At 27.5% G+C, this 12,336-nt stretch overlaps 1 protein-coding gene across 1 annotated transcript in view; it reads left to right on the forward strand.

The window, feature by feature from the left end:
* Nucleotides 1-12,336, forward strand: part of LOC107440325 (trypsin-1) — a 30,042-nt gene that overhangs the window by 11,914 nt on the left and 5,792 nt on the right. Inside the window, exons 4-5 of the mRNA XM_016053222.5 lie at nt 6,827-6,926; nt 10,647-10,827. Of these exons, the coding sequence (XP_015908708.1) occupies nt 6,827-6,926; nt 10,647-10,827 (281 nt within the window). The remainder of the gene's footprint in view (nt 1-6,826; nt 6,927-10,646; nt 10,828-12,336) is intronic.

Below are 12,336 nucleotides of genomic sequence, written 5' to 3' on the forward strand. Positions count from 1 at the left end.
AACCAAAGTTAATAGAAATTAAGTAATATGAAATTATTTTATACAATTGACAGATTTAAGCAAATCTCATGAGAACATAAAAATCTTCATTATCCGTAATTTAACACAGTTTATGTTGAGTAGGTTGTCAAATGAATTAGACAAGAAGATTGAAATTACTTGGCGAATAATCTACCACAATCAATATTTTTGATAAATCAGTAGAAATGATCGATACTTACTTGATATTAAATATGCTATTGCCAGTTTGTCAAATCAATATCAGGCAACTCCCATGATGTAAACAAATTGCCATATTGTGAATATCTTGAAATTGTACGATTATTTATCTTTAAGCGTCTACTAATGGTCCAAGAGTATTTGTTATACATTTAAAACCTGCAAAATAAAAGAGTTACGAATCAAATTACTGTATCAAGTAGTGGTACTTTGAGTGCATCATCCGCTAAATTCATTTCACAGAAAATATTATAGCGTAATTTCTTATAGTGCAAATTTAGATTGATGTTATGATAAAAAATTCCAGTACTCTGAGTGCCAATAATTTTTTTCAGTATTTAATCAGGAGAATTTTACATTGTGCTCTACAATAAAATTCAGTTAAATAGTTTAGTTATACTCTAATTATTCGCCGAATTTATGGAACTCCAAAAAAACTATCTTTTTCACCAACGAATGTAAGCTTTATTAGTGTTCAGATTTAACTCACACCCTTTGATGTGTGTTAGTGCACACGATTCGGTATTGGCTTGAAATATATTAACTATTCACGCATTTTTCAGAGTTTTTCGACACCAAATTTGGATGGCTATTACGTCACAGTTTTTGCAGTGAATATATATGTATGTATGCTAATATATGCATGCTAATAATGAATGACATAATGTAAAAATTTAAAAAATTTTTTTTACATTAAGATTGTTTCTAAATCAATTTGAAGCGTTTAAAATAATCACAAAAGTGGTTGCATAAGATAAAATTTCTGTTTTACAGTCAAATGTTTACCAAGGACTTTTTTTTTGTCTGTACTAAAATTGTTAGCTAATCTTACTTATTCTCATACAGAATTTTTTTTTTGTTTAAATCGTCATAAATCGTTTACAGCAAGAAAAAAAATTTAAAAATACCCGAATATTCACATTATTTCGTAACTGATATATCCAAAATTATACTGAGCATCTTAAATCGTGAGCTAAGAAAGAAAAACATAATTTTCATCAACAGTTGGTAACAATCTTGCAGTATACCAATCAGTAAATGTTACATTAAAGGAATTTATGCTTCCTTATAAATTTTCTTCTGTCATAAGTGTTATAGAAATACGAGAAATAAGTCTTAAGGCTGAGCATTATAGCCATTAAAGAGCTTTTCCTTCTTCACAATTATTTCCGCTCTAACCATTATTTTTACGAATCAGTAACTTTAGAATCCTCTGCTTCCGCATCGAATTTTAAATAATGCATAATGTTTAATAAAGTCTTTAAATATTACAATTCTACCGATGGTACCAATTGTTTGTCTTTAAATTGGTTTTATTATTTTTCAAATACCTAATTAAGTTGAGACGTTGAATAAAAGTCGCATATCAATGTAAGGAGAATTCAATCTAAAAGGCTTTTTCCTTGTGACCGTACCCAACCATTACATGGGAAAGGACAAAGGGGAAGACAAAAAATGTGCTGCTTATCATCCTTTAAATAAATTGACGATAAATAAATTTTAGGCTTGATTTTAGACTTTTTTTAAAAAAAAAAAAATATGTTTTTGCGTAAAAAACAATTATATGAGTTTAAACGGAATTTTTTTTATTTTAAATTTTAAATGCAGATGAAATATAATGTTAAACTATTTATCTGTAACTACATAGTTCGTTCTTGTTTAAATAATCGGAAGAAGTCCTAAAAGTTGTACAATACTTTTTTTACTGAAACCATTATTTTCATTTCTCATTTTTAAGGGATATATATATATATATTTGGTATCTATCTATGCAAAAAAATGTGAAACGATAATCATTTCTCCTTATTTTCTTCTTACTATCAAAAATATTGTTCATGAAGCAAACTTGTGTGGGTGATCACCTTACCAGGTCATCTACTTCCTTGCAAAATATTTTGTTTTTCAGGCCTTTGACCTGTCTTAGTATAGATATATTGATCCACCGACTATGCTACTCCCAACAATAAAAATGTTTTATGTACTTAGCAAAGTTGAATTTTTTGTGAAATATTCCAGCAAAATGGTCTGTGGTTATGATTATTTAGATTTATTTTAGCATATGCAACTAAATGAAAAGTTGCCTGAAATTGTATGCATACTTGAATTCAAACAAACATTAAGTTTGAAGGAAAAGAACTGAAATTGAGTATTATCCAAGTAATAACATTCGGAGGTTCCATTCAACAACACCAGTTTGAAACCTTAGCCATGTTTGTTCAAATAATATATTATTAGTGAATGACCATTCATTATTGTCTGCTTACTTAAGATAAACATTCAAGGTGAACTCTTAAAATAGAAAATAACACATTTCGTATTTTTTTTTTCGATTAAAAATGGTTCCATAAATTAACCAATGCTCTGAAATTTTTCATGTGCTTTAATTCCCTATTTAAGAAAATTCACAAATTATAAAGCATTAACATACATTTTATAGTTTAGTTAGTAATAATTTATAGAATTTTTTATTATGTGAACAAAAAAAAACTGTATAAAGAATTCAAATAAATGAATCATACTTAGTAATTAATTACCAGATAAGAAGAGATTTTAAATTGAGAAGTAATAACCAAAACAATAAACAACGGACAAAAAAATTAGAAATCTATGTTGTTGTTTCTTTTTTTTAGAGATTTCTTTTTCATTTCCATGCTTTCTAATGCTAACATATTTCTAAAAACAACTTAAAGTTTTTTGTCTAAACTGCATAGCTTTAATACATAATAATGAATTGATTTAGCGACTTGTAGTTATTTAAAATGAAATGTACAAAATATATATTCAACATCAACATCGAATATATTGAAATTTCTATTTAATTAAACGTTAAAATGATTTCTGTAAAAATGGTTTTCAGCAATCACAGATTTTATGCGTAGAAGTAGCAAAATAATTGAACCAATTAGTAAACCACCTTTGAAAGTGAAAAGAAGAAACGCAATTTAAGTAATGCTGTTTAACCAAGCGTTAACTTTGGTAGCTTTCGTGTATATAACGGTTATCTCATTTTCACGGTTTTTTTTTTAATTACTTGATCGGTTCATTTCTTCTCTGATGATATAACAGTTAAGTAATCAGATATCTGCATTAATATTGCTACGAAATATGTTGTTTATTTGCATATTAATAAGAAGTTTCAAATGATTGAATATCTTGAAAATCAATTCTCGTGCTTGGAAGTCAATTTGAAGACCTTTTTTATCAGGGGGACCGGAAAGTAATGCCGTTTCGGTGCAATTGATATTTGTTTTCGATATTTTTTTTAAAATCAGTAATGTATTCACTCTCAACAACCTTTCAATGCCGGATCGAAAATAAATCGAAATGGATTGAAAAAAAGGAGTTGGCTTTTAAGACTAGCGAATATTTTATGCGCCGAAATGACATTATTTTCCAGTCACCCTAATATATTAAAATAATTGATATAGATTTATATGATTACAGTAATACGTTTTGATATCAGTATATGATGTTGATTGTTATGTATTAAAGCTTTTCTTTGAATTAGAAATAACACATTTTAAAAAACAATAAGATAGTTTTATAACAATTAATGACTTTTAAATTTTTCAAATCTCTAGCTAACATTTTATATGCTAATTATGAAAGTTAAAAAAAATGTGAAGATGAAGAAAAGTTGTATTTCTAAATAATGAAAAGCGGTTGTGATCTTTTTTTTAATATTTAAAAAGTTATTACCAAGCTGAATTGATTGGGATTCGGCATTGTTTAGAATCTTTATGTAGGTGGAAAAATCCAATCAATCGTTAGAAAAGCTAAACAATTTTGGAAACAATTAAAATAATTATTCGTTTTACAATTCAGTTTGCGTCTAGCTAGATATAGTTAAAAATTAAAGTTCATTGGAAAGATTTAGCCAAACTAGCAATTTTTAAAAGAATTAAACAATTTTTGAAGAACTTAAAATATTTACTAGTTTTAAAATCAAATTATTTCTTTCTTATGAAAAAGTATCAATCATAATTAAATTTTTGCTTTCATTTCATGTCCCTGAAATTAGGTCCTTTTTATTCTTTGATGAAAGAGCTTTTTATCATCATTAGGGTTGCATGTTTCTCGCGACCCAAATTTCTGCGAATTATTAATAATTTTTTTTCTCATATTCATGAAATTTTGAAGATATTGCAATTTGTATGAAAAATGTTAAAAATATAAGATATTTTTGTTTTTATATTTACTTACTTTTTAACAGAAATTACTTTCTTGAAGCAATTAGAACAAACAAATTTTCGGAATATTCTTGAACAAAGTTTCTGTGACATTTATACAAATATTTTATCCTGCCTAATTCGGGTGCGGATGTTTCAAATTTGAAATTAGTTTTACTCCTAAGACTGCAGATTTTTATTGACATTCTTAGACTTTTTTCTGTTGCAATGTGCAAGTCTAAAGACTAATATATATCAGAGGGTTGAAAAAATGAAGCGAAAACCTATTTGGCGAGTTAGGATTCTTCATTAGGATTAAAAATGTATAGGTACACTTGACCAGAAATGTCATCATACACCACTTGGGGTGCTTCTCTATTGGCAACTGTTCAGAAGCACATGAAGAAACAGCTCATAATAGGGAAGTACCTCTAGTGGCACCTGACGACATTACCGGGCATGGGTTCCTATGCAATTTTGATGTGCCCAACCCCTCGAAGTTATTCGGACATTTACGGATCTCCTGTTATATATAACGTTTTTAAACTTTTACATTTCCACAAAAATAGAATAAAAGTATCATTTTAAAAAATTGTACCTTGTGGAGAGAAACCGATTGCAGATTTGAAATCAGTAATACAAAAGTGTTTATGTAAGATCTGTTAGGGCTGGTCTTGCATCAATAAGGTTCTGGGTTCGAATCCCGGTCAAGGCATGGAAGCTCTTTCACTCTCTGTACTATCTGTCCTTACTGTGGGAGCAACGTTGGCCCATCTAATTTGGTGCCCCTGAAAAAGTGACCAAAAAAATCTGCCCTTCAGATGCCTGTATGACGAATGGTCATTCTCCAGGTGGGCATTGTGAAAAAAGATATGTTAAAAAATCTCACTCAACAGAAAAATATTTTTCCTCAGTGTTATGTAAAATAATAAACATTTAGGAGAATAAATCAGAAGCAAAATGAGGGGAAAATAGAGATAGCTCAAATTTAGTTGCTAGTTAGGTGGTTTTTCTACATCAAATGCTAAATTACTCAGAATACCGAGTCTCGCTAACTTGGAATAAGAACTTGCAGAAAGGAAAAATTTTGTAGCATCCTTTCAAAAACAGAAATTTTATTGAAATAAAAGGAAAGAGAAAATTCATCGACACAATGGTCTAAGAAATTTAAAAGTCCTTTCTGTTGTAAATCTGGCGGAAATGTTGGAAATCAAATACTTAGTTGATAACAAAACATTAGCCAGAATAAATCTAACAATGTACAATATTCTGAAGGAAAATTCTGTTCATTTTTGTAGAAATATTCAAAATGTTTGGAGAATTTCGGCTAATTTTGTGAATTTTGATTTCCGTGACTAACTTACAAACCTCACTATCATCGATTCAAAAGTTATAAATTCAACTATCCAATATTTAATCGAGACCATATCTTTTATCATCGAGGCATGCTGGTAGCAGTTAATTTATGATCTTTGGTAGTGATATGGGATGAGATTTGTAAAGCTCTTGCTTTCTTCTTTGAAAATATGAGATTTTTACAAAGAAGTACTTAGAAAGTTTCCATTTTTTTTCTTTCTTAAAATTCTTAACTTTAAGAAAATGAAGAAGTTTCTTTGAGCAACCCCTTTCGCTTGTTGACTAGTTTGTAGAAAATTTCTTAAACTGCACAAGTAGTAATAATCTGCCTAAACGCAAAGAAAATTTTGTTTTTTATTAAAATTTATCTTTAAAAAGAAAATGAAGAATAATTAAATGCAAGTAAACATTAAAATAAATGAAAAATCAAAATACAAATATTATTGCAATTAAAAATAATTAACTAAGAAAGTTAAAGTTAAAAAATAAATAAATTTAAATAATTTCTTAAAATAATCATTAAATATCAAAAAATATTAAGAAATGAAATTAATTATAATAAAAAGAGTAAAAAGATAAAGAATATTAACACAAAAAATAATTAAACTTAATAGTTTGAATTTTTTTTTGCGTTAGGCGTATTTTTCAGTAGGAGATGCAAATTATTTTTTATTTATAAATATGTTTTTTTTTTATTGAAATTTGAACCCCTATGTTTTCGTTTTTCACCTATATTACTCATAATTTTTCATTTTATTAGCTGTAATTGCATTTCAAGAACAGTGCGTGCTATTTCAGATAGTTTCAATGCTTTAGTAAATTTGCGTGCATTCAGCGGTCTTGCAAATACTATAAAGGTATTTCATCATCTATTGCTCTCCAATGAAATAATATGGTTGACATCAAACAATAAAAAAAAGATATGGTTTATAGTTATGAAAGCCGAAAGTCACATCAATCAATATGATATGTTTCTGAAATTTTATTCTGGGCATTAATGATTTAAAAAAATAGAAATGTGTTGTTTATTAAATTTATATTGTCTTATTAATAAAGCAACACATATTTTTTTTATCCTTTAGGGCTTTGCTATCGAATTACAGAGTTGTTGCGGCCACAACTAATTTAAAAGATGAAAATAGAATAAAGTCACTCCATGGAGGTGATTATCAAATCCATAAGGTGAGAATATTTTCCTCTTTTTCAGTATTATAATTTGTATTTAATAATTAATTAAAATTCAAATAATTTAAATCTTTAAGAAATGAATTGAGAAAGCATTATCATTTATAAAACACACACATACACACACACACACACACACACACACACACACACACATATATATATATATATATATATATATATATATATATATATATATATATATATATATATATATATATATATATATATATATATATATATATATATATATATATATATCTGTACTGAAAAAATTCCCGACACCTTGAAGGAGTTGTGCAAGATAAACTAAATTTGATAGGCTTCTTTTTTTTAAACTAAAAGATGATGTCTATTCAGATTTTCCCGCTTGGCGCTAGTACAGCCACTATGAGCATGCAAATCAGGGTTGCTTAAGATGTTTGTTCTACAGTCAGTTCGTAAGCGTTATTTTTCGTTAAATTTCGACATAGTGAAATATTGTTAGTGTAGAATTCCTTTAAGAAGATGAAGAAGCCATTATCATCAGCTCGCTGACTTTGAACGTGGTTGTGTAATAGGTCTTCGAGAAGATGGATTTTCCTTCCGCGATATTGCGGAAAGACAGGGGAGGTATGTATCCACTATGCATGATTTAATTTTATTTTATAACCGTCGTTGAACAGCTGACCCAAATATGAGTTTACAGCTACAGTATTCGACTCCGTAACCTCGTAATTTTGAACCCAATCCAAAAGTCAAAGGAACTCCTGGATCAGTACCCTCATAGGTATGAGTTAAAATGCAGTCAGTCCATTATTGTGTATTTAACCCTTGTGTGTAGAGGTCAGGGAACTGTCCTTGCATCAGAAATGTTCTGGGTTCGAATTAAGAGCAAAACATGGATGTTTTTTCATTCTCTGTACCATCTGTCTTTACTGTGGGAGCAACATTGGCCCACCTAATATGGTGCTTCTGAAAGGGTAGCCAACAAATCTGCTATATATATATATATATATATATATATATATATATATATATATATATATATATATATATATATATATATATATATATATATATATATATATATATATATATATATATATATATATATATATACATAATAGTCAAAAAATCAAGGTGTAGCTAAGACCATAAACAGATACATCGCTATGAAGTAAAGTTTAGTTTGCGCCAAGACGCGGTACCGTTTACGGTAAGAAAGTTCACGCTATATGGCAATTTGGAAAGATAATTTTGCATTCTTCATCACGCACAATAAAGCGTTACCTTCAAGCAAAAAGTTATCAGACCGATTTTTCCAAATTGTTTCACACCAAATGATTTTCTCTTTACTCTTAATGATTGCCCTTTTGTTATGGAATGAGTTCCTCTATTATTTTATTGTCCTTGCACTTGCTTACAAATAAGGAAACAAGAGCTGAAACACGTAATTTCTGAGTTAAAATTAATTCTTGTTAAATGTTTATCTCTTTCGAATCATCGTCACTCATTTTTATTGCATGCAGATTTATATTAGAACTAGTATTAATACTTTTTCCGTTCTTCTTTAAAAATGGTTTGTTTGCAAGCAGACTAGCAAAAATTAAACACTTTTCCTTTGCTAAGTCACTGATAGCAACATTTCCTTTCCACATCAGATTTTTTGTATCTATGTCAAAAATATTGAGTAACACTTAAGAGTAAGTTTCCAAAACCACTCTATTTTTTTTAATCAATGTAACGGTTTTTCTACTAGAATCAAGCGAATAAGTTAATCGTTTTGATTTTTTTTCTAAAAAATAGCTATACTAAAATTGTATGTTTTATTCAAACATAAGCCATTTTATTGAATTTGTATTAAAATAGTAAACAAGCTATCAACTATAGCTAAAATAGGTATACTAATTAAAAAATTGTTATTTGAACAAAAATAAGAGAGTTTTAAGAATTGCTGTTATTCAGTAATGAAATCTTAAAATTTTTTCCCCTCTTGCAGTTTATATAAACTTTGTAAGGATTAAAATTGCTTTTTTTCTAATTTTTTTTAAAATTTTATATCAAATCTATTTTATTAGGTACAGTACAACACAAAATAATTACGTTGTTGCATTTCCTATAAATTAATAAACTGTACAATATTAAAAACTATTAAAAACGATAATAATAAAGCATTAATTGAGTTAAAAATAAAACTTTAGTTTTTAACTGTATAACAATTAAAAAAAATTTCTCCGCTGTTTTTATTTTAATCTTTTGTAATAAATTTTTAATGAAATAAAATTTATTTCGTGTTGTTCTGCTCTTTAAAAATAAAACTCGTATTTTTGAAGATTTATTAATTTTTGAGAAGAATTTCATTATTTTTTACACTCCTTTTTGTCACGAAATTTGGGTGTTTATGTTGTGTCACTCCTCATATGTATATTTTATTAATTTTATATTATATGCATTTTATATGTTATATTATATGTTATATTATATGTTATATTATATGTTATATTATATGTTATATTATATGTTATATTATATGTTATATTATATGTTATATTATATTATATTTATATTTAATGTCTACGGTAACATTCAACTTTTATAGTTAATTTTGCGGCAAAAGTACTGTAGATGAGCATCAAGAGAAGGCCATTGCAGCTTTCTTTTTAATTATTATGACGCCACGATCGTATAGCTTACATGCTAACATTTCCTTTTTTGGGAATTGTAGGACCGTTTATAATTTATAGACGCAACGGTGTTGTCAGTTCATTTGCTAGTCAAGCAAGTTTCCCGTGTTTAATTCTAAGGATTGAGTGCTCAAACTCGTTTTGTTTTATGTTGTATTTCCTAATCAATTGTGTTAAGTAATATGTTGCATTAGGCCAAATGCTTTTGATAAAATTTGTATTCTCAGTCAAGTGGAGGTAGCAATTCTTTTCATTTAACGAAATGTTTGCTTGGAGCATTTCCCAGGAAACGGTTTTATCAATAACAAAGTAAATGTTTGCATTTCGGATTCACTTTTTACACTTCACTTCACTTTATTCACTTTTATAGGTTAACTTGGGTTTTTTTATTTTAAAATGTTCTCTCGAATATCAATAGAGAATTTTTAAAATTTCATTAAATCTTAAAAAACCTGTGAAATTTCGTTTATGAAATTTGAAATTGCTTTATTTTGTACTGTTCCAATTTATCAAGATTTTTAAAAGGGCGCTATTACATCTGAGGTGGAAATAGGTAAGCCCATCATAGTAATCTCAAAAACTTTTAGAATAGAATTTTAATGCAGTTTAATAAATTTTATTATGTAGATTTTTCCATTTTATCTAATAACCTGCACACTGTAAAAGTTCTGGATCAAATAGCGGTAAAAGATCCTGGCCTCCTGAATTTCCATCCATAAATTTCCAATTTTAACGTAAAAATTCAAATTTTAATTTTTACAGTAATATTTATTAAGTTACAATGATTTTATTGTAAAATTCAAGGTACATAAATTTTTTACTATCAAAAATTTCACGGTAAAAACGGATTCCACGGTGAAGAGTACTTGTTCTCCGGATGTCAGTACTTTTATCGGGATTTTTTACAGTGTAACAAAAATTTCCTTCTCCTGTCTCCGCGTAATGATGTGTTCAAAATATTATCTCAAAACGTAATACGTATTTTATTTAAGTAAAATTCGTGTTCTAAACTATGAAAGTATATATTTTTATTAATTTCATTTAATTTCAGGTTGTTGATGTTCAGATTCATGATTCTTTTGATATGTTTCGTTTCCGAAATGATATAGCACTAATCCGAGTTGACCCTCCGTTTGAATTTAGTAACAAAGTTCAAGCTATATCTTTACCATCTTCTGGTCATCGAGCTTCAGGGATTGCTTATGCTTCTGGATGGGGATTGACTCAAGAAGGTAAATTAATATCATTACAAAATATCACATAAAATATTTAAAAAAATTGTAATGTAAGAAAATAATTACTTCCTTAGTTCCTTAGCCGTATTATAATTTTTTTACTGCCTGGATATGAAATATTTTTTTTTATTTCCAATGGCAGACATGAAAGACAAATTTGTAGCCAAGAACAATATAAAGAAAGAACAAAAAACGGAAACAAGAGCTACAAAAATAAAGAGTCTATAGGTCTGTAATAATGCATCTCGCCCGCCACCAATATCGTTTCCACAAGGGCCCAGGAGGAAGTGCAGGGCAATGTCTTAGATGGTTAGCGTCCATTTCTTCTTGTTGGTTACATAATGGACAAAGGGGGCTTGAAAAGATATCTGAAGATGGATTTGAAATATATATATATATATATATATATATATATATATATATATATATATATATATATATATATATATATATATATATATATATATATATATATATATATATATATATATATATATATATATATATATATATATATATATATATATATATATATATATATAAGAGATTTGTTTCGATAGAATAGTAATCGTCAGAAGTTCTAAAAGGCATCGATGATGCTTATAGCAGCGAAAACTCGAGAAAAATTCCGTTTCTTCAATCCAAAAATCAATCCGTTTCTTCATTCCTCGAGAAAAATTCCGTTTCTTTAATCCAAAAAAGAATGCAAAATTTAATTTATTTATTTCTTATAATCTTAATTTGAAAAAGGAGTGTTAATCTTTTTAAAAATTATAACTTATATTATCCCTATATGTTGAAATATAATTTACATTTTCCCTCAATTTTTTTTAATAATGATTATTCTTAAGTGATAATATCTTTTTATTTTAAATAGACTATTTTTCAGGATATTGAATCACCTCAATGTAATTTTATAATAATATTAAATTATTGCTAGTAGATGTTAAATGTTAGACAAGGGTATTAAGATATAAGAAGTCAAATCACTGTAAAAAATTCCGGATCAAATTACGGTATATAGTACCGGAACTTTGGGTGCATGTTCTGTATAATCCCTTTTTAACGTAAAATCCATTTTTCCCTAAATTTTATAGTAATATTAATTTTACTGGACTGGTTCAGTGATCTTACGGTAATTATTACAATAAAAATTATGGCATATTAATTTTTTTCTTCCGTACTATATCTGAAATCGGTAAAAATGAATTTACCGTAAAAGTACCGGCACTTAGAGTGGCGGTACTTTTTACCATAATTTGATCAGAAATTTTTTTACAATAAATTGTGAACATCATAAAAAAGATACTTTTACCTAAAATAACGTTACCAGGATTTGAGGTTAACCAACATTAAGGCTAAAGGCCTTAAAAACTGAATTATAATTATTTCGTTCTTAAAGCAAACAATATTTTACATCAAGAAAATTATAACTTATAAAGCGATATTTCAATGCAAATAAATTTTTGTGCTTTCATGCATTATTATTTAAAGGTTTATATAATA

This window comes from Parasteatoda tepidariorum, chromosome 11, assembly GCF_982258835.1.
Source record: "Parasteatoda tepidariorum strain Cologne lab strain chromosome 11, Ptep-v5.0, whole genome shotgun sequence".
Classification (NCBI taxonomy): Eukaryota; Metazoa; Arthropoda; class Arachnida; order Araneae; family Theridiidae; genus Parasteatoda; species Parasteatoda tepidariorum.